Source organism: Oryzias melastigma, linkage group LG9 (genome assembly GCF_002922805.2).
Source record: "Oryzias melastigma strain HK-1 linkage group LG9, ASM292280v2, whole genome shotgun sequence".
Taxonomy (NCBI): Eukaryota; Metazoa; Chordata; class Actinopteri; order Beloniformes; family Adrianichthyidae; genus Oryzias; species Oryzias melastigma.
Window position 1 is genome coordinate 27,017,485 of NC_050520.1, and position 23,483 is coordinate 27,040,967.

Here is a 23,483-nt window from a genome sequence, read left to right on the forward strand (position 1 = left end):
AAGCTGGGAAATTCAATATGCTACAATAAAATGTTACCTGTCATCCACAGGGCCGTTGCCTTAGTAACTATCCAGTCATTTTCCAGCACAGCGTGCGCGTTGCGTTGGACTTCTTTGATTGGACAAGAAAAGGACTGTACCAAACCGGAAAAGATTGGGGGTCGGAGCTACTTCTTTAAGAACACGTGTAAGACGCCTGCATAAAATATGTTTCATCCTCTTGATTAAACTGTGAATCTGGGAAGAATATAATTGACACTTATATAGTCAACAAATATTAGACATGGTGTAATAATAACTGTATATATGAAGCAATGAAGGTTATCAAAAATATTTGAAAATAGACCTATAATTTCGCCTCGCCTGCATCGGGTGACTTCACTAGTATTTGCTATATTAATTTTTCATGCTAACATATTCACTTTTTTAAATATAAAATAAAAATTATAAATATATTTTAATAACACTAGAAAACAGTCGGTAAAAACTAAAACAAATTTGTCACAGCAACCAGGAAGCATGAAACGGGGCACGTGATTCGACGTTGTAGCTGTCAATCATTGGACATGGTAAACGTCATGTTAGGTAGCACTGTAGCTAGCAAGGGAGCAAACGTTAAAATCCAGATTGAATGAAAGTCAGTGATAGAGGCTGCGGCCAGCTGCAGCAGAAAGGGAAGTTATCTTACTCAGTACTCCTTTTATGTGACACCGACCCAGCAGAAATACGATTGCTACACACTGACAAAAAATAGGTTAAATTTGTTGTGGAAGGGAAAGGTAAGATACATCTGCATTTAGCCGGGCACACACACACACACCAAGAATTTCTGGTTAAGCAGGTAGGTTAGCTAGACTACAAAAGCTAAATTAACATTACCTGCTGCCAGTTCCTCTTTGTCTTGTGTTCTTTTTAGTTTATCTGTGTAGCATTTCTTTAATTTGTTCAGCTGGAGTCCGTAAAATATTGATTTACACATCTGTGTCAAACCTAGCGTTACTACTGTTAACGTTAGCACACTGGCTAACTTTTAAATATCATGTTTCATGTCACTTAGACATGCTGGCTAGCTCCTTTTTGCTAGCTAACCCTGTGCTCTGTCCATTTCATTCGAAAGGGTTTCGTGTTGGTGTAAACCGACGCTGTCCCTGGGAGTGTGTTGGAGCAGACTACTGTAGGTGCGAGAATGCAGCGGCTCACGGCGCAGCTCGTCGCCGGTCTGGTCGCAGCGGTTCTGTCGCTGCTGACCAAGCAGTGCGTGGCGAACGGCGGGGGCCCCAACCTCGCAGAGCGGGTTATCTGGGCTGTAAATGCCGGTGGGGAGGCACATGTAGACGTACATGGTATTCACTTCAAAAAGGACCCTTTGGAAGGGAAAGTTGGTAAAGGTGAGCACTTAACCATCAATTATTATTATTATTATTCATTTATTTTTTTTCATAAGTGTGAGGCTGGGCTTCACCTGTCAAGTGCAACGGTTGGTGTTTTGGCTAGCTAGGAGTAACGTACGTTTCCAGCATAAACCTTTGCATGGATGTCTTCCGCAAGTGACTACTAACTAATGAGGAGTCAGCATTGAGAGCTGCAGCCCCGCCCCTCTTTGCATGTAAAGGAAGCAGGTGATGATGTGATCAAACGGACCTAGTATTCATTCCTGACCCCATTTAGGAAGCATCAATTATTAAGACACTCTCTAATGAAAATCGTGTTTTTATAATGATGTTTTTGAATAATGGAGGACATATATAAACTTAATTAGGCTTTATATAGCATTTCAGAGTACTTCTTTATTCAATTTTTTTGGTTGATCGGACAAAAAATGGCATTTAAAAAAACTTGTAGCGGTGACATAGGTGCTACAATGGGAAGAGCTACAAGCTCTCTGCTCCACTTCATTCTGATGCATCCTTTTGCAGAAAAATTCATACATTAGCGTTTTCCTTATACGTCTTCGTATCTCCAAAATTGCTCACCATTTTTTTTGCACCACTTTTGTTGCACTAGCTAATAGCTAGTGGAAGAGTGTAAACAGATTGATGATGGGAAATGAGGGCAGGCTTACTTCATGACAAAAGTTCTGCCCACAACTCTGAGGTAAAATTCTATTTAACTCATGCTGTTCTACAGAAACTGTCTTAGAAAATGACACGGGGTTTTTGGATGTTGCCTAATAACTGCATAATCATATTTTAAAGACCACTGGGAACGCTTTTGGATCAAAAGATGATTGGAATGTGACTTAAATCATGTGGTTTAATAAAGCTTTATATATAAGATGCTTTGAACAGAACTTGACACTTTTTTCCTTCTATAGCGTCAGATTATGGTGTACGTCTCCCAATACTACGCTCCAGTCCAGAGGACCAGATTCTGTATCAGACGGAGCGCTACAATGAGGACACTTTTGGCTATGACATTCCCATTCGTGATGAAGGAAGCTATATATTAGTCTTGAAGTTTTCAGAGGTCTACTTTGCACAGTCGCAGCAAAAGGTAACTTTATTTTTATCTTATAATGTATTTACAACAAAAACATGTGATTCAAAATCCTTTATCATTCAATTCTTGATGTCTGAATCTCTTTATTGATGATATAATTATCTGGATCTGTGTTTCCTGATTCAGGGTAAGCCTTTTTAATATAAATATTGTCAAAATGTGTGTTTAGGTGTTCGACGTTCGCCTTAACGGCCACGTGGTGGTAAAAGATCTGGACATCTTTGACCGAGTGGGTCACAGCACTGCTCATGATGAAATAGTGCCCTTCTCCATTAACCGAGGCAAACTGACCGTGCAAGGAGAGGTGTCCACTTTTAATGGCAAGCTCGCTGTGGAGTTTGTAAAGGTGAGTGTGGTTTTAAACGCTGGTGAGAAACACTTTTATTTGTTGATTTATCTTTTCTAATAAAGTGGAGTGGGTGTTTAGTCCAATATTTATTTATTGAGATGTTTGCTTGTTTGTTGGTCCAACTGGAGTGGGTTTTTACTGAAAAGCTATGAAAAAAACAAGTTTTATAATGTGGCTCTCTGAAAGGAAACATAAAAAAATGTAGTTATGATATTTTATTGTTATTCAATAACCGTATGTTTTCTTGTAAAAACATTTTTGAGTATTAGTTATGCTTGGTTAAAATAAATCTGTTGAAGTTAACTTCTTAGTGTTGCACTTTTGAACACCAAACCTGTTAATATTAAGGATTTATTCTATGCTTCAGACTGTTTTAAGCAAAAATTTTCAAGTTATTCTTTTGGGGGAAAAAAATTAATAATCGACATTTGTTTTTAATAGTTATATAAGCAGTTATCTTATTTATAGATGAACTCCACCGTTCCACTCCAGCTAAAATCAGTTCCAGGTCTACCACATAGTTTATATTTAAAGCTAAGCTGTAACGACCAGATCTATTCAGCTTTGATCCACAGGCCCACACAAGGATTTACTGTTGTTGAGCTGTTTGAAAGTATAAATAATTTGGATAAAATATACCTTTTTATCACATTAAATATGTGAATCTGTTTAAAGATTGCCCAAACTAATCTTTACAAAGTGTATAAATTCTGACTTGCTCTTTTTTTACAGGGTTATTATGACAACCCCAAGGTTTGTGCTCTATACGTGATGAAAGGAACTCTAGATGGTAAATTGGATTCATTATTTCTTTTATTTTTGTGATGAAAAGCTGTGAAGTCCCAGTTTCTTAGTGACTTTTAGCTAACTTTATCTGTGTTTTTTACACCTCACAGATGTACCAAAACTCCAGCCTCACCCTGGCTTGGAGAAGCACGAGGAAGACGAGGAGGAGGACGACGAAACCGAAGGAGGGGAAGATGGTGGCAAGAAACCTGTCCTGCCTCGTTCCAAGAACAGGGTCCAGTCGGGCCCCAGAACACCAAATCCTTACGCAGCTGACAACAGCAGCCTAATGTTTCCCATCCTTGTTGCTTTCGGGGTGTTCATCCCAACACTGTTCTGCCTATGCCGGCTGTGAGAAAACATACAAACAAACAAGCGGAGGGACAGAGAGGCATCAGGGGCTTAACAGACACAAGACGATGAAGAGAAAGGGGGAGAGCGAGGATGAAGATGTCGAGCTGACAACAGCAGCACAGGTAAAAGCATACACACAGGAGAAAGCTTGAAGGCTTGGGGCAAAAAATTGGAGCAGCAGAGGATGAAAAGACGAAAAGCCACTGCCAGGTGAAGCAGACGTTACCGCTGGAAGACGAGGAGACGCAGCAAGCGTGTGCTGCGAGATTCTGTGAATGCGTTTCGCATCCACCTCTCTGCTGACTTTTTTTTTTTTTTTTGAACAATGTTAGTCAATTTTACCCAGAGGTTGGGCAGGATTTCTAGATCACAGTCTTCATGGGTTAAAGCCACATTTCTGTAGCTCAGAGCTCAGGAGTGATGTATTTCTAACCCATTTTTTTTTTAATCCGGAGGAGAAATGTTTTGTACTGGGGTGCAGATTGAACGCAGTGCTGTTAGATACTGGTTACACCGAATACAAGTAATCAAAGGGGCAGTTATGGTAAACTCTTTTTCCATTTTACAACTTTTTGTTCCTTTTTTTCACTTAAATGTAGTTGGCCTTTTTATGGTTGTGCCATCACTTATCTGCCCTAAGAAGCTGAAAGCACCAGCTGTGCAGCGGGAAGACCAAACGCTGCCCACATTTTTGCCTTTCCAAAAAAAAAAAAAAAAATTTGGATTTACATAAAAGAATTATCTTTGACATTCTTCCACCTAATAATTTAGGTTGACAACAAATGCTCTTTGTGTTGTTCCCTCTAAAGCTGGATACATTTTGAAAATCATATGTTTGATCATGATAGGAATAAGCTGTATTTAAGCTTTAATATTAATAATTGGTGCAATTTATTTTTTCCTTCATATTGCATGCCTGCCTTTTTTTGTGTCACTAAAAAATGCCTTTTTATCGTGTAACAAATGGAGAACACAGTGGCCTCTTTATTTAAAAGATACTACAGCTTAGGTTTTCTGAACTGGCCAAAAGTAGCTATATAGGCTCTTTATGAATTGATAAATAAGTTAAAAATGTATACATGACGATTTTCGTTAATTAAAAAATGAAGTTATGATAAATGTTTTCAACTACTGAGCCATAAACAGTCTCTCTATATGCAGGAAGGGTTTTCTTCTTTTTAAAAAAAAAAAAAAGCACAAAATCTATTCAAGCTGAAAATTGTATTTGCCAATTATATCAACTTTTGTTCAGTTCAAATCTCTCAGTCTTTTAAGTTCTGAAAACATTCACCTTAATTTTTTTTTTTTTAATTAAAGGTTTTGTAGCTGAACAGAAAGCAGATTTGCTCCTCACTTTTGCCTAAGTGTTTGTTCACTTTACCGTTTGTGTGTGAAATTACCTCCCCAAGTGCTTAGCTCTTCTCCAAGGATGACTTTGCCTCCACCCGAAACCCTCCTTCACCTCACCAGTTCAGCGGTCGCCCCCTTGGATAAGAAAAAAAAAAACATCCAGGAGCTGTGCTTCTTTCCTAACAACTCCTCTCTTTTTATGTGTTTTTTTTGTCATTCTCATAAACGGTTTACGATAAAATGTTTCTTTTTTTTTACACCATAAATTCATATTGAACTCATATGCACCTTTGTCTTTTTGGGGGATTTTTTTTTTTTTTTTTTTTAAATAGCACCAAAGTCACCAGTCCTGCTTGTCTGCGTGTGTATATACGGTACAGAAACACCATTTTTGTTGTGACATCAGTTTTCCTTCCATCAGTTTTGTGTCAAAGTTGAGGTGTGAGTTTTGTTTTTCTGAAGACTTTGTGGCCTTTCTTTTTGGGGAGAACATGGTACAGTTTTTTTTTTTTAACCTTCAGCCTCATAAACTGACTAATAAGGTCAAATAAATGACATTGTGAGACTGAACTATGTGATCTTCCATTTTATTAAATATAATTTAAATCAGAGAAGGGTTGACCTGGAGATGTTTTATGATTTGCTTTGATATTTGTACATTTTTTTTCTGCTCAGGATCTCTTTGTCTTTAAACCGTGATATTTTATTAGTGTGACATTTTGCACTGCTTGATACTTTTTCAACAATGATTTTTCTTTTGTTTTCCCTCATCTTTGCTGCCTTGATTTATTGACTAAATTGTGCTTTATCCTAATTTTTTGCCTTGAGATTTTTCTTGAACATTTATAGTAGAGCAAGATTCTTTTTTTATCCTTTCACAAAGTTTTCATGGTTATTTATTCCACACAAGTGGCTTTTGACAATATAAGATCAATAATTTTCAAATTTAAAAATCAAAATTGTCTTTTTTTTTTTTTTTAGCCGTTTCTTAATTCGACATTAAACACAACGAGATGCCTTTTATTTTATTTTATTTTTTCAAATCCATCTTGATTCATCAGTCATGCTGCAATGGAACCTCCATTGATTTGATGTGTGTTTGTGAGTGTGGGTGCTTGTTTTGGTCACTTCGGAACCAAAGAATCGTCCCCATTTCATCAAAGCATTTTGACAGTGACCGACCATTATTTTTGAGAGGCCTTTTTTCTATCATATCCAATAAAGAGGCTAATAAACATGGTGAATGTCATCAGATTTGGTTAAAAATGATTAAATAAAAGCCAGTGAATCTGTTCTGTATTTGATAGAAATGTATATACAGTATGTTACCTTTTTTTTTCCCTTTTTCCCTAAATTCGAGGCCTATTTAAAGTGGGGTGGTGGAACATCCAGGCAGCAAATCACACACTAGCAAAACCCTGCCGGGCTTTGATTTATCCTGTCATACTGTAGAGACATTTGTTGGATAAATCGGGAGCTCGAGGCAGCAGCCGGACTGGGAAATATTTGTGAAACTTTTGATCTTCTGACTCACATGTGGCATACTTCTGCAAAATGGGGAAATGCTGATTAATGCTGTCTTTTTAATAAATGTGCTATTTTATCATAAACATTTGTTTCCCTTTTTTATTCTTTTCTCCTCACTTTTCTGAAAAGGAATGCTGGGATGGGAGGTTTTGGATGCTTTTTGTGAATTTGCTGACTTTAGTGGGGGTAGGTTGTGTTACGCAAACTGATCTGTTTGTTTGTTCAGTTGTTTTTTTCCCACCAACTGTTCAAACATGGAAAACAGTCGTAAATCATGAGATGTTTATTCCAGGAAAAAACACAAACTAATGTCATATTTACAATTTTTATACATTTATGGCTTAGAAAACATAAATAAATCCTTGAAGTGCATCTTTTTAAGTTTGGAGACAAATGTCCGTGAGGAGGGAGATTTTAAAAGTCTCATCTGTAGTACAGAACCATGAAAGGAGTGTGTGAGAGTCGAATGCTCCCTCTTCCACAGGGAACCCCAGAACCAGCCTTGCTGCACCCTAAGATCAAGCCCAGATCCAGAGCTGGGAGTGTGCTGGCGAGGCTGTCCCCCCATGCTTCCTCATGGGTGTCCCCCGGAGGATCCTCACCGGAGAAGAGCATCGACCGTCGAATGTTTATCAAGCTGGAGCCTCGTCCAGCTCCGCCTCCCCCTCTCTGCAGACTCTGGAAGAGGAAGAGGAGGTCGACTCTTAGCTCCACGGTGTCACCGCGTGACCCCACGCTGTACCTGGAGGAGACATTAGACAGCTGGGTTTACAACATCACCCAGACCACCAGCAAGCCTCCATCCCTTTAAAGCAATTTGAAGGGCTTTACCTGGTGGGGAGGTTGTGTTTGGACAAGAACTGAATCTCCGGGAGGAAATCCACATTTTGAGTGTTGGAAAGATGGAGGTGAAGCTCCGCTCTTATAACTGCCAGGGCCAAAATCTCCCTCGTGAGGACAAACTCCACAACAGAATCTGAGGAGGAGGAAGAGTAGTTCATCACATTATAAAATGTGATCAATCACAAAAGTCTCATTAGTTGTCACGCACTTATAGGTTTGTGAAATTTGTTCTCCCTATTTGACCCATCCCCTGGGGGAGTGGTGAACTGCAGACACAGCTGCACTCTGGAGCCATTTGGTGGTTTAGCCCCCCTAATCTACCCCCTCATTCCTGAGTGTCAAGCAGGAAGGCATTTTTACTCTTTGGGATGACTTAGCCAGGATTTGAACTCGTGATCTTCCAGTCTCAGGGTGGACACTCATCCACAAGGCCACTGAGCTGGACATGCTGCTGCAGGACTAATCTGTCAGCAGAATCTCAGTTTTTCAAGACAATATTAAACCAGTTGAGACTCATTTGTATGCAGATGATACAGTCCTCTTTACAACAGGCTCCTTTCCTTAGCAAAAGGTCTACACTTGGAAGTGTATTTCATCAAACAGACTTGATTATAAATAAAGCAAGTATACTATAGTGTAGTGTAAGTATACTGAATAATTGTATACGCTAAATCGGAACATTTTACGTTTACAATATAAAGATGTAAAAAGTAAAGTCCTAGTTTACTCCCTCACTTAAAGACCAGGGGTCAGCAACCTGAGCTCCAGAGTTGTGGCTCTTTGGTTAATGAAGAATAAAAACACAACAATAATTAAGACACGCCCGATTCTGCAGCAGATTTTCTACTTTTTTATATATCCACTAATGGTTCAAATATACAGTAAACAGCAATTAATTAGCTCTGATTTAATTTTGATTTGTTAGAATTACAAATTTCTGACTGAGATGGACCACAAAATAAATAAAAATGAAATCAACTTTTTTTTAAAAACCATGTAGGCTACATTTGCTGCATTAAAATGATTCCATGTGACACATGGGGTCTTTTATTCTGTAAACATCTGTTGAAAGTATTAGCAAAAATATTTTCTCTTTATGTGTATGTTTTATTTATTGACAAAACAGTGTATTTATATATTAAAAAATAGTAACATTAACATGGATGAAAATCAGTGTCTTTATTTTCCTAAAGGGTGAAGTCAGACTTTGTGGCTCCTCCAGGGTTGTGGTCAGAAATCCACTCCAATAGCTCCTTAAGTGTTGAAAGTTGCAGAACCCTGGTATAAGCTAAAGTATATACTTATAGTACTCTTAAATAGAATACCTTTAGCACTGAGGCTTTACCTTAATACTTATTCCTTTTGCATTTCTCCCATAACTTTTTTGTTTTTTCTCTTGGTGTCACTTTCATTCACAAAAAGTACCTCCAAGTGTAAAACTGCCCTCTTTTATATTTGTGAAGCTTCAAACTCGGATTTTCCTACAGCGGGGATTGTTTTTGTTTTTTTGTGTTTTTTTTTTTTTATGTTTAGTTCTTGAAACGATGCTTCTAAAGATTTGGCAATAATCTGTTTCTCACCTCCTCTCTGGCGGCCCTGGATGCCTTTGACGTCCCTGCAGTTCAATCCGTCTTTACAACAGCGATACACCCGTCGGATAAAACTGAACAGATTCTTTCCGGGGAAAACCAAACCACGCGAGGGGCCCGGAGAGAAGGGCCGCACGCGGAGCTGCAGCAGCGAGGCTGGTAGAGTTCCGGGAGCTTCTTGCGCGTTCTCCAGCCACGGCACGGTCAGCTTTGCGCATCTCTCCCTGTGCGCGTCCGTGCGTAAAGCCACATCCGAAGCTGCTGCGTTTGACCCCCGTGACAGAAATCCCTGGGAGTCCACTGAGCGAGTCCATACTCCAGTGTCACTTGTCATGATGGAGATGAAAAATGAGGCAATCCAAATGCAGCGTGAGACGGCCATAGTGTGCGCCAGGATCCTGGATGTCCCTCTATCCAGCTCTCCAACGTTTTCCTTTGTAGCATCCAGTGCGCGCTATATACCCCACTGACAAAGGGAACAACTTTACAATTTGAATCCTGTCCCTCCCCGCAGACCCTGCCCCTCAGCGCTCCTTTGGCCCCCACGGCTTTCTCTTAATGCGCGTACATAATGAGGCGCCCAGGAGCGCAGCGACCGCATCCATTCAGATTCAAACACTTAGCTAATGACTCTAATCACTCCTTATACGGACCATCAAGCAGCTGCTTTAAAAACACCACACATGCCACATACTCAAACAAAAAGAAAAAAATCATTCAAAGTCATATTCATGCGCACACGCACTCAAATGGAGACCATGATGCACTGAGCCAGGAATTTACAAGAGCTGTTTCCACACAAAACAGTGATCAGAAAAAGAAAACTTACAAGTCTTTATTTATTTAAACAAGTTGCCAATGCAGTAAATTGTAGTCATGTTTGCAGATTAAATATTCCTTATAAAATGCAAACTTGGAGCAACAAAGTTCTAGTTTCTGCAGCAAAAAGAACCATAAAAAATCTGCAGAATGTGAAGAAAAAAAGGCACAAGTGAAGCTTCAGATAAAATTTCATATTCAGTTTTTGCAGATTCCAAACATTTTTGTTTGTGGAATGTTTGAGCATACAAAATGAGGTTAGCAGAGTAAATGCATAAAGTTTTTTGATTTTAAGGAAAACCAGCTCTCGACTGAGTGACTGTGCAGTCAGAGCAGGTTGACTCCGTGTTTCAGCAGTCGGTGCCGCGCTTTACTCGGCAGCGAGAAAGCGCTGTCCTGGTGGTTTGGGATGCCGGAGTTCCTCGGAGGTCCTCCGAGCTGCTGGAAGAAAGTTTCCTGCGCCACGCTCCGGGTTCCATACACTGCAGTGCCGGCACTCCTGCAAAAAGAGGGAGGAGTCACATTTCAGAGAGAACGTAAAGTAAACAGCTGTTTTCTTACTGAAAAGACAAAAAAAAAATTCAGGATAAGTGTGGCACGACAAAGTGACAAATACATCCCCCACCCCCAACTTGACAAGAAGAGCTCCCACCCCCTAAGACATGAGAGTCGGGCTGACCTGATAATAGCCTCCTGCAGAGTTTCAGTGCCACAGAAATGCGAGTGAAGCAGCGATGTGGCTCTGACAAAAGGATGCTCCGGGGCTCCAACCGCTCGGCCAGACACGTTGGCTGCAGAGGCACAAAATAACAGAGGACCATTAACCTGGACAGACTTGCCTTCTGCACAAAAGAATGCTGATCACACTCTAACTAATTAGGCGTTAGCTCATTCAGAGACAAATATAAACTACAAGCACCTCCCCTTAAACCAGGTTTACTGGCAGATTATTCTGATTTGATTTTTTTTTGTGAAAGAGAAACACTAGGAAGGACAGAAAGGAAGTGACAGCGGGGTCTTACTTGCTAGAGTGTTCTGAATGCAGTCATAGTGGGCAAATAAGTATTGTCCTGGAGGTTCTGGTGCGGCAGGAGAGATGGTCCGCAGATGGGCCTCCAGTCCATTGAGTGAAGCCAGGCTGCTGTGATACTGAACACAAACGAAAGGCTTTACAAAGGGAAATCTACAGAATAAAATCAGAAAGAAATGTTGCTTTTCTCACCACTTCCTCTTTAGAAGCCGTGTCGCTGAAGAAATGAGGTTCTACTAGCAGAACCAGCACCAAGCTGTTGACCCGGTGGAGATAGAGCGTCATGGGGATCAGAGAACTCTTCTCATTGCTCCCAAATGTCTGAGGAGGAGGAGTGAGGCGCTTGACCTCTGTCATGTGACCTTTAGTACTCCTGCAGCAGACTTCATTATCTCCTGACATCGTCTTATTGGCTGAAGGTCCACTAAAGTCAAACTCAGATCCATCGCCTCCGTTCAGACGGGGGTTTGCTTTAAACGCGAAGCTTTCTCCTTGGCTGTCTCCTCCTGCGCTGTCGTGGAAACTGTAATAGCAAGATTCGTCCAAGCTTTCCTCCTGAGCTTCATGGGAGTTTCTCCTCTGAGAGGAAGGAGGAGGAGGAGGAGGAGGAGGTGAGCAGGTGGGGGATCCACTCTGCGTTGGAGCTGGGCTGAACACAGAGTCCAACTCTGACAGGTGAGGGCTGAAGCTCAGCTTCAGAGGAGAGTGAGAGGAACTCGGATCCGACGGCTCTGACTCACTGGAGGGTGTGTCCGACAGCGTTCGGGAGAGGCGGGTCCTCTTTGGCGGAGCGTCCTTTTGGGGAGTAGAGTGGGAACTGGGGGTGGAAACGTTTAGTCAGAAGAAAGTCATTCAGAACACAAAGAAAGTCATTTCAAGGGGTAAAAAAGGAAGAAGGCGAGAGAGCACCTTGAATCTTTGTTGACAGGAGGAGACTGCAGGTGTTGCAGTTCAGGTGGAGTCAGAAACACTCCTGTGGAGCTGACAGCACAGCCAAAAGAGCCGGGCGGGCTCGTGCCGTTTGTCCTTTGGGCCTTCGTAGAAATTATAATACATATTTTTGTATTTATTTCAGATAAAAGTCAGAAAAGAATACTACAATGCATGCCATTTGTATCTAACATTTAATCAAACCAGGATTAACCTGTCCTACCAGTTAGGAAGAAGAAGAAGAAGAAAGATTTGTTTGCTCCAAAGAAAAGGGTTTACCTTTTGACCAATTACAAGATTTTTTTTACTTTTTCATAACACAAAAAATTATGACTTTGGTAATGATTTTCTTGCTAAATGATGGGAGCAAAAATGTTTTAAACTACTCTCCAGTCCTTAACTCAAAAGTACAAAAAACTGTCTAAAGGTATTTCAAACATGCAAAAACAACAAAAAATGTCATTAAATTAAATAATAATAGTAATAATGATTAAATAGATTATAAAAAATAAATGTGTACCTTCTAAATAAAAATAGTAAAAACAATACATTGATATCTTAAGAAATTTGATTTATGAACATTATTTTTGGTGCTTTGTGTAATGGATTGATATTTTTAATGAGAAATTTCCACATTTTCTATGTTTAAATTTATAAAAGTAAAACTTTTACATCAAAATACTAGCAAAAAGAATTAATAAGCAGCCCAATTAAGATTTCAAACCCAATAACTCTTTTGAAAACAGCTGGATGAAACTTTCACGTCCTACCTTGTTATACGTTTCACTCTCGTGAACCATGACCTTCATCGTGAGCTCGGGAGACAGCTGTGTGCTGACAACTCTTAAAGGACAGAGATCATTCACATATTTCAGAACCAGTCATAAAAACACATCCTTTAAAAGATGCAAACGGAAAAAAATGTGATCTTACCTTCCTTTAAAAAGAATGCAGCCTGCCAACACTAGGGGGCAGCGCTGACACGCCTGAAGGATGAGAGCAGCTTTGAGGAGGAGAAGAGGATCCACCTGAGAACAAGAAGCAGAAGATCAGACATTTCTGTTTAAGCACAGAAATAGTCTTTATTTGATTAAAAAGTTGGTTTATCACTTGATCGGTTTATTAACTAAACATTTAATGATACAGAGTTGTTTTAACATGAAAACGCCACAGATAAAATCCCATTTTCCACTCTAAATATATTCTACAGTTGCTTTAATGCTGGAAATGCTTTACTGCTACTACAATGAACACAAAAGTATAATTTTGAGTTTAGTATAATGGCAAAAACTATGAAGAATTGAATGTAATTTGGAGAGTCTTAAACAACGTATTTAAATTAATTGGCATTTGAAAATCATTATGAAGATTATTTTTATTTACAGTTAGAAGTCTGCAAATGACATAACAAAAATCAAAGGGGTTTAATGTCCAAAAATCAAATTGACTTAATTAAAAAAAAAGACTAACTACACAACCCAAAGTTAATTTTGGAAAAACCCTTGAAACAAAAAAAGCCATTATAGTCATTTATAAAAAAAATGTTATCTCTCAAAAATAAGGGAAAAAAGTATTTAAAATATGGATCAATTTATCTATTTTTAATGTTGATCAAATCTAATTCCTTCCTGTTATTCTAAACTTAAAATAAGCCATTGAAGGCTAAAAACAGCCTAAATCAAAGTTCTGAAGGTTTGAAATGTTTCCACCTTGATTACAATCTTTCTTACGCTTTTAAAAACACAGATTTGTGTTTTACAGTTTGCACATTACTGACCTTTACTGGAATTCCAGCATTAAAAACGCAGTAATGAAACTGAATTAGTAAATTTGACATGGAAAAAGAACGTCAGAGTTTATGTTACTCCTACTATAAACTCTTATGAATCTGTATTTTATCACAAATGCTGAAATTTAAACCGTTTCCTCATCACAAGCTTTATAACTCCGCTAGAGGAACAGACATCGGTAATAACCAAAAATATCTTTGACCAATATAAAGATCATTAAATGACATTTTCAGTGTTACAATGTAATATTTGTGAGCAACTCACTTAAATAGCTTAAATATGGGTAACTTTAAGGAATTTTTTTGAGTTTTAAGAGTGAGTTTTTAGAAAAATAAAAACATTTTTATACTTTATGTATCTGCAAATGTATTTCCCTCGGGGTCAAATATGACTTGACTCAAATAAATAACATAGATGATGATATTAAAATATTTTTAGACCTGTATGTTTTTCAATAAAGCACAAGGTTTCATGTCTTTGTGCATCATTTCATCCACTTTGTGCAAAAACAGTCAAATGTCAAATGCTCTGTTTGCACATGAAGCCACATGCTGGCCTCTTACTCAACACTGCAGTACACAGTGACAGTCATATCCTGACTTGTGTGAAGCAGCAGAGCTCAGCTCTAAGCAAAAGCAGAACTCTGTCGACATCTTGAACATACATTAGTTGAGTCCATGGTCCTCAAACAGCTGAAGATGTAGGTCAGCGGGGAATGTCCTGGCAGCAGGTGAGACAGGAAGCAAGTCCACCTGGCCGCCAGAGTTTCCTGACTGTTCACCTGTTGGGAAAACATTTGCATATTTAATAACTGCAAAATAAAGAGAGAAAAATGTGCATTTTTGCTTAACTTGAAAAGACATAACTACTTAGAAGTATGCTTAAGAAGTTTAAGGCGTTTGATAAAAATTTTGACTTGAGTAAAACACTTTTTTACACACTAGGACAATATAACCACCTCATAGCTGGTGCGAACAGGACCGTTATAGAAGCAGAAGAGGTCTATAAGCTGATCCAGGAGCTCGCACACACTGACGGTGGGGGTGTCCACCGAGCAGCCCAGAGCCTGAAGGAGGGAAGAACACATCAGAAAGATCCTCAGATCCTCCTGAGCTGTCTGGAGGAGCAGCCACTCACCCAGAAGAAGTCGTCCTTCATGCGGATGGCGAACTTGCAGCGCCGCAGCCTGAGAGTGCTCACCCGAGAGGAGGACAGCTCGGACACACAGCGGCCCACGCCGGCCAGCTGACTGCAGAGCAGGTCCTGCTTATCTGAAGGAGTCTGGTAAGGAGGAAACAATCAGCTCTGATGGTTCATGATCATCATACAAAGTCCTTCAAAGCAGACCTCCTCAGGGTAGAAGTAGCAGATCCCCTGTCTTGTAGGATCACCTTCTCCTCTGACTTTGGATCCATCATACAGGAAGAAATACTGACACCTGCACACATAACAGCACCTTTATACAGTATGTTGCAAACAGAAAACACATTAAAGTTCAGGGATGATCAATAAACCTCCAAATAACCTCTGATGCTCTCACCTCCTCGAGTCTGGCAATGTGAGTTCAGCCATGGGTTATCTTGTATCCATGTAAGTCCGCGGCAGCAGGATAACAACAACAACAGTTAAATCATTCAGACTGGATCACTCCACGAACCGTGGACCGACGGCGGCAGATCCACGCCCGGTCACGGCAGCAGGACACGCACCGAAACCTTAACATTCTGCTGCCGACATGAAAACACGGCACGGAGTTAAAAACCGATAGTGACACTGAAGGAATGCGGGGCAGTCACACGCCGTGGAAGTCATGTGAAAGTACGGCGAGCGAGCAGGAACAAAATACCCTCTTATTCAGAAACATCTGTGCGAAGCCTTTACAAAAAAAACATGTTTTTTGATGATTCGATGATTTTGTATTTCTTTACATTACATATTTGATAAAGTTATTATTTTTTGTTTTGATTAGTATTTATATGAACAATACAAAAAATTGAACTCGTCTGAGTAATAGATGTGATGATAAAAAAAAAATCTTAAAATATTTTAACAACGTATCAGAGAAAAAAAAAAGATAATTATCTTAAAAAGTTTGTTCCAAATTATACTTTCAACTTTGCAAGTAAAACCCAACCTTAAAAATATAAAATGTTCACAAATTTTCTTCAGCTTAGTGAAATATTAAAATATTTTAGTATTGAATTCAACATTAAAACGGCCATCTTGATGGTCCATTTTAGCTGGATTTATCCAGGAATGAGCATTTAATATCAAACTGTTTCAATTTTGTTCAAAATGATACATTTTACTTTTAAATCGTTTGTGGGCTGAAAATGTTTATTTATTTTATTTTTGTTGAAATATTCCAGGAATGCCAAAGGGGATTTAATTAACTAGTACATAATATTAATCGTGAAACGCGTCCCTGATGTCCAAATTTCCCCCTTTAACGCGCATGTCTGTGTGTTTGAGGTTTCCTCAGATCACGTTTTCGTTCCTCGATTAGTCACGTCTGTCCTGGAAACGTGCACGAGCGGCTTCTGTGAAGCAGGAAATGTTTACTCGGGAGCTTGTGCGCATGCTGCTGTTTTCTGCAGATTAATGTTAAAATTAATCAACGTCCTTCAATCTATAGACGTATATATTATGTATGTGCTCCATATGCTTCATACAGCCTGACTTCACACCGCAGCAGACGCGTTTCTGTGCGGCTCACCGGCAGCAGGACGTCGCGCGCGTGGACGCGTCTCACTTCCCTGCGGGATTTATGAACAGCAGAGGACCTCGGGCTGTCTCTATCCTCCGGAGCTTTTAATGCCATTTTAATAGACATAAAGACTTTAAAGAGACACTTTAATGTGGAAAATTATATAATCTATAAATACTAAAGGCTACAGGATTATTTTCCTTAATGTTTTGCACAAAAATCCTCAGCTAAGTAAACGTTTTTTCCCTTTTATTTTTTAAGGAAACTATATTGGGTTTTAGTTTTCAAAAATAAATTTCACATTTTTGTATTAAAATAATTTGTGTGGACATTGGAGGTAAAAATTAAACTAAATTGCAACACAAAAACCCTTTAAAAAGCATGTTTCCCATGTTCATAATGAGTAAAATAAGAAATAAAACGCAAGTTTGGTTAAACTGATATATTTACATCTTCACTTAAATAAATTACACAAATTAATACCTAAATACAGTAAAAAAAATGTATAAATACAGTTTAAAAATAATAATAATAATAAAAACCCATGTGCTTCAAGTTAAAAAATGCATTTCCAACCTTTTGGGAGCATACTTCTTACAGTTCAGCAACAGGAAATGAAGTCTCTACAATGTTTCTAGTCATCTCTAGACAAAAGCGGTTTTACTAAGAAACTAAAACTGATTTGAAAAAAAAAGCATCCAATAAAGAAAGTCTGTTAAGTTCAGTGAGTGCCTGCAGGATGCTGCAGGCTCACACGTATATGTAGGTTTCATTGCTCCTGGATATTTTAGTTTTAAAATACATCAAAACTATGTTTCCTATTATCCAACTATTCCTGAGGTTTTCTGGTAGTGTTATCTTCTTGGCACCGTTGGAAGAAAAGTACATTTTTTAATGTTTCAGAATGCATTCTATTTCTTTATCTTTTGGGTCTCTTATAAAAAAAAATAAAATAAAATAAAAAGCGTCTTCGTGGAAACACTGTGACCACATTGTTTGACGCTGCACTGTGCAGCATTAAAGATTAAAGAGAAAAGAAATGTGTTTTTAACATATTCTTGTGGCTTTTTGTTCTTTATGATGGACATATATAAAGAAAATGAAGCTTACAATTAAATTTCTGAGTATTCCTTTTTTTCAAATTGTTGTGAATCAGAAGCAGACAAAAAATAGAACCACTTTTGTTGCACTGGTACATGTTAGGTTGAGGTTGTGAGGAGCTGTAAGCTAGCAGGAGAAGGCGTAAACAGGTGGGTGATGGGAAGTGGGGGCGGGCTTGCTCTATGCCAACAGTTTCGCCCACAGCTAAGATGTGAATTTCTGATTAATTACTGCTGCTCTGTAGAAACTATGATCTAGAAAACGACAGTTTTTTTGTCTTGGCTAAAAACAGCATAATCATGATTAAAAAACCTCTGGGAACGCTTTGAGAATAGATCAGAAGAAGATTGGAGTGGGACTTTAAATAAAAACATCCTCACACACAAGATGTTGCTGTTCTAGGTTACTAGAGCTAGATGATTGTGCTGCTACTGTCTGGCCTGATGTTAAAAAATGTCTTCTTTAACATTGTAGCACGTATTTAAAAAAAACAAAAAAAACTATCCTGCTGTTTAGTGTCACAGGAGCTGTTTGTCAAGTAACTGAATTTCTTTTTCCAACTTCCTCATTTTAAGTGCTCTGTACGCCATTTCCTGGTCCCGGTTCTCCATTTCCTTTTTAAGATAAGAGCAGTAAAGAGTCTTGAGGTCGTCTGTCTGCTTCTGTGGAGAAAAAAAAAAGTTTAAGCAGGTTTAGCTAACTAATAATTTCCAAAAACATGTTTTGGCTTAATAATCACTGATATTCGCCAGCAGAGCACACAAATGTCACCTCGGTGCTGCTGCCCCCCGTTGTAGCTCCTACAGAGTTCCCTTCCTCCTGGAAGCTGCTGTGGTGCACATCCTGAGAAAAACAAACTACATGATTTGCAAGAAAATCTTTGAAGAACTACCATCTGCTGGTGCTCACCCCATCAAAATGAGCCTCGCTGATGTCAGTGTCGTCTCCACTCAGGCTCTCTGGTTCAGTCTTGGTTACAGGCAGGAGGAGGACTGGATGGCCAGACACTTAAATCAAAGACGGAGAACAACATCAACCCACAGTGTACTAAAGTTTAGAGTTTTTTTAAAGGGGCCATACCATGAAATTCTACTTTTTAAATGCATTTTACTGTTCATTCTTCTCTATAAAGAACCCCAAAACGGTATTTAGATCCGTTCATGCATTTAAGAGTTATCCTCTAATAACCTGCACTGTCTGCAGCAGCCCCTCCCATACCCACGAAAACGTACGGGTGGAAACGTGCTGACTTAAGCACGATGTGAACCGCCCCCCTCCAGGAAGAGTCTGTGCTACAAACTTCGCCCCCAGACTAACACCAACACTCAATTTCTCCAGTGAGCTAGTGGTGATCAGCAAAAAAAACTTTCCTTTTAGATGCAGAATATCTGGAAGATTTATGATCTGCAGACGTTGCGTGTATTTGTGAACCAGTGTAGCGATGGCCAGGCCTATTAAAAGCAGATATATGGTTTGTGCATCCATCTTTGAAGAAATCTGGATACGGTTTATTTTTGTGGGAGAAACAAAGAAAGACTCTAGGATGACGTCATGAAATAGGCGGTAGCCACACACAACGGCAGGTGGGGTTTTACCTCCAGGTAGGAAAAAAACTCACAAAAAATAACTAATATTTCATAAATAATGTGTTTTTTAGTGTTCCAAATGTAATATATGATCATATATATATAAATATAGTTCACTCTGAAAGGCTTAAGAAAATCATGGTATGACCCCTTTTAACTAAAATACAGCTACCGCTCATGAAAGAGCTGTCAGATCCACTCATGGGGCCGATGCAGGCCCCCCCAGGGAGGACCTCCACTCTGAGCGAGCTGTCCCTGTGATGCAGCACGTCCTCCTCGGCGGAGGTCAGAGAGGGCGTGGCCGAATCCCCCTCAGCCCTCATCACCTCTGCCATCTTTCTTTTTGCTGCATGGGGACAAATTTGAACATTTTAAATAATAATAATCATTAACAGTATAAAGTTGATTAAAAAGACTTCTTGGATTTTGTTGGTTTTCTGAACCAAACCTGTCTGGACAATGTTCTTGTGCTTGACTTTGACTTGTTGCCATGTCCTTTTGTATCCACTATCTGAAGCTCTGTTAAGAGGAAAGACATGATCACTGCACTATTACTCCTTAATGTGACAAAATTAAAGTAAAAATACGAAAATCTGAGCCTTAATTTTGTCAAGTTTTCATCAATTTGATCTACAGAATGCTGCAAAGTACATTTTAAAAAGTTTAATTTTAAAGATTCAAAGGACTGATAAATTTGAGAGCATAAGCCTGCAAATGTTTGTTCTAAAAATGAGTAATTTAACAAATTGTTATTCTTCTTACGCATTTATTTTATCAGCAATTCTCTGCCAGGCTTCCTCCCTGAGTTTGGAGGCACTGGTGGTGTTGGATTTAGCAGTGAGGATCTCTCGCTCCTCTTCATACAACTTTAAAATGAGTTCCTGCTCTTTGGAGCTGAAGAAGTGAGCCCTCTCCTGCTTCCTGATCATCTGAAAGTCTAAAACAAACAAAAAATAAATAAATAAGTACATAAAGAACACATTATAACTGTCATCGGTGTGATTTACAGCTTTTTATCCCATTCTCTCACCTCTGTCTGAGCTCATCATCATCATCATCTCGGCGCTCGATTGCTCTCCCCTCACACGGCTGAGCGGCCGCGCGCAGTTATCCGAGATGTTAGAATGCTAGATTTAGTAATCGAATCGCCACTCACGTCCTGGTGAAGTTGGTGACGCCAGACTCTGTCGATGCGGTGGCGAGCTCCCGCGTGCGTGTCGCACTGAAAAGTCCTCTGGGAGGCGGGAACGGAGCGCGGATGAGCAGCGACATCAGGCAATATAGCGACGGGCTTTGTTAACCCTGGATTTTCTAATTCGGCTTAAGGCGCGTTCACGTGAAAGGGGTGGAGCCTGGAACAAAGAAGGAGTCACGTGTCCCATCAGAGTCGCATCATAATCATGTTTGGATGTCCCTCTGAAAACAGATGAACAGCGTTACCATGGTTACTAAGGATTAAAGTTGAAGCTTCTGTGGCTTGTTTTGACTGTCAGGCCTGGGGAGGCATCTCTCTGCCCTAATACCGTAAAAAAGAAGAACATTTTTGACTTCTCACGTTTGATCTTCTTCACTTTTTAATGCTGGGATTTCTATTAAGATAACTGTTATTTAAAATAACCCCTAAACTTTTAAATTATGTGTTTATACAACTCATTTATTCATTTTCTGCCTTTTCAAAGTATTTTAATTTTAGAAGTGAAAACAAAGCACTCAGCCTCAACTTAAAATGATTACAAGAGGAAATCAAAAACTATGTGCTTAGAATAAATCAGATCAGACTTAAGTTTCTTCAAAAGTCATAGATTGAACCAGAAAATAAAACTTAATTGTGATGTTTCTGATTTCTTTCTCAGCTTTAAACAAACATGGGTGACGTGTTGGAATACATGCTAATCTCAACATGTACTGGGTAAAAGCATGTATTACAGCCTATTGTGCAATGATTCACACTACTATATGGTAGCAATAAATAATGTTTTACTATGATGTATTACTGCAGAACGTGATAACAATCCAGAAAACATAGAGCAATGTAACCCACTGATGGCTCCTAAATTAGGTTGGAGCTTATTCATTTTCATAGTGAACATATTGTATTAGGCTACATCATAGTTCTTGGATTCAAACTTTTTCTTATTATTGGCTCCTCATTTAAGTGGGTAGGAGTAATCCTATAGCTTTTACGGAAAAAAGGTGATTCTTCACAATATCAAAATGACATATGTTGTTTGTTGTGGGACTTTAGACTCGCAAAAGGTGATGAGTCAGAATCCCTGCAACCTCTACACCTAGCAATTCCAGTTACGTAAGAGTGTGACCTTACATCTAACAACTTTGTAGAGACAAACGTGAAAAAAAAATAACTTTTTTAGCAGCATAATGCTGCATCACTCTATTGACAAAAGTGCAGCAAATAACTTAAATGTTTCATCAGTGAAGAGCATTTTCAACGTAACATCATTTAGTTCCAGGATCTTAAAATACAAACCAAAAAAACAACAAAACACACAACTAGGTTAACAATATTTATTTATGCCAATTCAATAGCAGCTGACATTTTGTTTCATGGTCCAGACAGGTGGAATTATTGGGTTTTGGTGCTTCAAAAGCACAGAAGTAAGAGCGACAAAAGCATCAAGAGTAAACTGCAAGGAGGAGTGTGGTCCTGTAACAGATGCTGACAATGGACTTGAGTGACTGTACGAAGTCAGGAAGGTTTACTCGTCATGTCCCTCGTAACCATCAGGGAGAGCGTTCACATGTGGGTTGTGAAAAAGGGATTTGTTGCCATCTCCCCAGGGGAAACGCTAAAAAAAAACACACACACACACAAGGTTAAAAAAAAAATCTTAAAACTGTTTCTGTAGATGCACTGATTGCCATGAAGACGTCAGACCTTTGAGCGAATGCGAAGATGGGAATAAGGAACAAACTCTGGCTGCTCGTGTGGATGGTTTGTCTCCTTCAAGAAGGTGTTCAGCATGCACACGGCCACACCAGGCAGAGCAACGATGAAAGTCAGGACCTTCCAAGTTTTAGCTTTAGAAGGACAGAACAGATTAATCTGATCAACCTCAATAACAAAAAATACTTTCAAACAAAATGAAAAGGCCTAATCCATTACATATCTATTAATATTGATATTTGAAAATAGAACAGAAAAAAAAGTTTTTCTAACCATTAATGAAAATATATAAAGGAAACACTCTTGATTTGAATTATTTTAAACCAAACATATTAAAATATTTTTTTTCAATCGACCTGCCTGTATAAACAAAGGCTTAACAAATAAAAACAGCTTTAATTCATTAACATCACCTTCAAAGTATCCCCCAAAAGACCATAATTTTCACCTAGCCTTTAACCACATCTTTATTAAACTCTAAACTATTTGTATTTTATTAACACACTTCTTAAATATTAATTAAGAAGTATTGTCTAGTGTGTTCTTCAATTTTATATGAATACACTTTGCAAATGTATTTTTGGTTTGTCGGAAGTTTGGTACTTTGCTGTAGGTAAAAAGTTACATTCAGTCATGTCGTATCTTTAATATATAGTTTCAACTCGTAGCTGAATCTTTTTAAATTATTTATTTTAATAATAAAATGGGGGTAACGTGTAGCGGTTACAACTTGTAAACAAAAATTTCCGACAACAAATTACGCTAATGCTAAAAGAGTAAGCTAGCAATAGCTCAGCAAGGTCACTTTCAGAATAACGGCTATTGTTTTATCTTTAAATACATAAAACACAAAGAATGACACGAATTGAAGTTCAACATTTACCTGAATGCTCCCCATGTCCCTCAGCAGCAGCAGCAAGCTGGCGCCGAGTTTGGGTCAAAGAAGACCGCAGCAGCACATTAGTGAAGCGTCCGAGGGTCGCCATTTTCGTTTCTGAACGCCTTCTTCTTCCTGCTTTTCTGGCGAATCACAGATCAACATTGTCATCCATATCGCCCTCTAGAGGTCAGGCTGTGTAAAAACACGCACAAGCATACTTTTAAAATGACAAATACACATAATAATAATAATAATAATAATAATAATAATAATAATAATAATAATAATAACAATAATAATAGATATTAATGTATTTTCTAAAAGACATTTTTGGACATCATAATGTTTCACCCACATTAACCCTGTCTAATGGTGCAAATATGCATCAAACCACAAACATACTCCAAAAGTAACTTATTTAGCCTCTACTTAAAAGTT

General features: G+C 38.8%; 5 protein-coding genes across 7 annotated transcripts; 1 reads left to right on the forward strand and 4 right to left on the reverse strand.

Moving 5' to 3' along the window:
* Window positions 1-162: 162 nt before the first annotated feature.
* mlec (malectin) lies at window positions 163-6,152 on the forward strand. 3 transcript variants are annotated; one of them, XM_024276153.2, is made up of 6 exons: window positions 163-187; window positions 1,118-1,388; window positions 2,315-2,493; window positions 2,669-2,845; window positions 3,581-3,638; window positions 3,745-6,152. In XM_024276153.2, exons 2-6 carry the CDS (start codon window positions 1,187-1,189, stop codon window positions 3,987-3,989), a joined length of 861 nt encoding a protein of 286 aa, XP_024131921.1. In that variant the 5' UTR covers window positions 163-187; window positions 1,118-1,186; the 3' UTR covers window positions 3,990-6,152. The 3 variants fall into 3 exon arrangements, with proteins under 3 accessions (XP_024131921.1, XP_024131920.1, XP_024131919.1); XM_024276152.2 differs by lacking the exon at window positions 163-187 and adding an exon at window positions 554-841; XM_024276151.2 differs by lacking the exon at window positions 163-187 and adding an exon at window positions 554-779.
* Window positions 6,153-6,302: 150 nt separating this feature from the next.
* On the reverse strand, window positions 6,303-10,014 carry si:ch211-170d8.2 (uncharacterized protein LOC571755 homolog). Its single transcript, XM_024276144.2, has 3 exons — window positions 9,289-10,014; window positions 7,697-7,841; window positions 6,303-7,607 (listed from the first exon to the last, which is right to left on the reverse strand). Exons 1-3 carry the CDS (start codon window positions 9,677-9,679, stop codon window positions 7,289-7,291), a joined length of 855 nt encoding a protein of 284 aa, XP_024131912.1. The 5' UTR covers window positions 9,680-10,014; the 3' UTR covers window positions 6,303-7,288.
* A 108-nt stretch (window positions 10,015-10,122) lies between these two features.
* Window positions 10,123-15,703, reverse strand: hps4 (HPS4 biogenesis of lysosomal organelles complex 3 subunit 2). The gene is made up of 12 exons (XM_024276143.2): window positions 15,407-15,703; window positions 15,214-15,304; window positions 15,004-15,147; window positions 14,825-14,932; window positions 14,531-14,647; window positions 13,010-13,104; window positions 12,847-12,919; window positions 12,056-12,180; window positions 11,339-11,963; window positions 11,139-11,265; window positions 10,796-10,907; window positions 10,123-10,615 (listed from the first exon to the last, which is right to left on the reverse strand). The coding sequence occupies exons 1-12, from the start codon at window positions 15,436-15,438 to the stop codon at window positions 10,444-10,446; spliced, it is 1,821 nt and encodes a 606-aa protein (XP_024131911.1). The 5' UTR covers window positions 15,439-15,703; the 3' UTR covers window positions 10,123-10,443.
* A 2,023-nt stretch (window positions 15,704-17,726) lies between these two features.
* On the reverse strand, window positions 17,727-21,636 carry si:ch211-107p11.3 (GT1 domain-containing protein). The gene is made up of 7 exons (XM_024276141.2): window positions 20,291-21,636; window positions 20,023-20,197; window positions 19,709-19,779; window positions 19,433-19,606; window positions 18,584-18,681; window positions 18,446-18,517; window positions 17,727-18,336 (listed from the first exon to the last, which is right to left on the reverse strand). The coding sequence occupies exons 1-7, from the start codon at window positions 20,316-20,318 to the stop codon at window positions 18,193-18,195; spliced, it is 762 nt and encodes a 253-aa protein (XP_024131909.1). The 5' UTR covers window positions 20,319-21,636; the 3' UTR covers window positions 17,727-18,192.
* Window positions 21,637-21,772: 136 nt separating this feature from the next.
* LOC112148792 (cytochrome c oxidase subunit 6A, mitochondrial) lies at window positions 21,773-23,201 on the reverse strand. Its single transcript, XM_024276142.2, has 3 exons — window positions 23,049-23,201; window positions 22,157-22,299; window positions 21,773-22,067 (listed from the first exon to the last, which is right to left on the reverse strand). Exons 1-3 carry the CDS (start codon window positions 23,149-23,151, stop codon window positions 21,978-21,980), a joined length of 336 nt encoding a protein of 111 aa, XP_024131910.1. The 5' UTR covers window positions 23,152-23,201; the 3' UTR covers window positions 21,773-21,977.
* Between the last annotated feature and the right edge of the window lie 282 nt (window positions 23,202-23,483).

Bases quoted from the DNA above. Each gene is read 5' to 3' on its own strand.
- mlec (XM_024276153.2), top strand. From the start codon at position 1,187: ATGCAGCGGCTCACGGCGCAGCTCGTCGCCGGTCTGGTCGCAGCGGTT. The intron at 1,389-2,314 runs GTGAGCACTTAA...TTCCTTCTATAG, and splicing joins GGAAGGGAAAGTTGGTAAAG to CGTCAGATTATGGTGTACGT. The intron at 3,639-3,744 runs GTAAATTGGATT...TACACCTCACAG, and splicing joins GATGAAAGGAACTCTAGATG to ATGTACCAAAACTCCAGCCT.
- si:ch211-170d8.2 (XM_024276144.2), bottom strand. From the start codon at position 9,679: ATGGCCGTCTCACGCTGCATTTGGATTGCCTCATTTTTCATCTCCATC. The intron at 7,842-9,288 runs GTGAGAAACAGA...CCTCCTCCTCAG, and splicing joins CCAGGGCCGCCAGAGAGGAG to ATTCTGTTGTGGAGTTTGTC. The intron at 7,608-7,696 runs GTAAAGCCCTTC...TGTCTCCTCCAG, and splicing joins AAACACAACCTCCCCACCAG to GTACAGCGTGGGGTCACGCG.
- hps4 (XM_024276143.2), bottom strand. From the start codon at position 15,438: ATGGCTGAACTCACATTGCCAGACTCGAGGAG. The intron at 13,105-14,530 runs GTATGTTCAAGA...TCTTGTTCTCAG, and splicing joins GGACCATGGACTCAACTAAT to GTGGATCCTCTTCTCCTCCT. The intron at 10,616-10,795 runs GTCAGCCCGACT...CTCTTTTTGCAG, and splicing joins CTGCAGGAGGCTATTATCAG to GAGTGCCGGCACTGCAGTGT.
- si:ch211-107p11.3 (XM_024276141.2), bottom strand. From the start codon at position 20,318: ATGATGATGATGATGAGCTCAGACAGAG. The intron at 20,198-20,290 runs GTGAGAGAATGG...TGTTTGTTTTAG, and splicing joins GATGATGAGCTCAGACAGAG to ACTTTCAGATGATCAGGAAG. The intron at 18,518-18,583 runs GTGAGCACCAGC...TGTTTTTCTCAG, and splicing joins GCGAGGCTCATTTTGATGGG to GATGTGCACCACAGCAGCTT.
- LOC112148792 (XM_024276142.2), bottom strand. From the start codon at position 23,151: ATGGCGACCCTCGGACGCTTCACTAATGTGCTGCTGCGGTCTTCTTTG. The intron at 22,300-23,048 runs GTAAATGTTGAA...GTCCTTCTAAAG, and splicing joins GGGACATGGGGAGCATTCAG to CTAAAACTTGGAAGGTCCTG. The intron at 22,068-22,156 runs GTCTGACGTCTT...GTTTTTTTTTAG, and splicing joins ATCTTCGCATTCGCTCAAAG to CGTTTCCCCTGGGGAGATGG.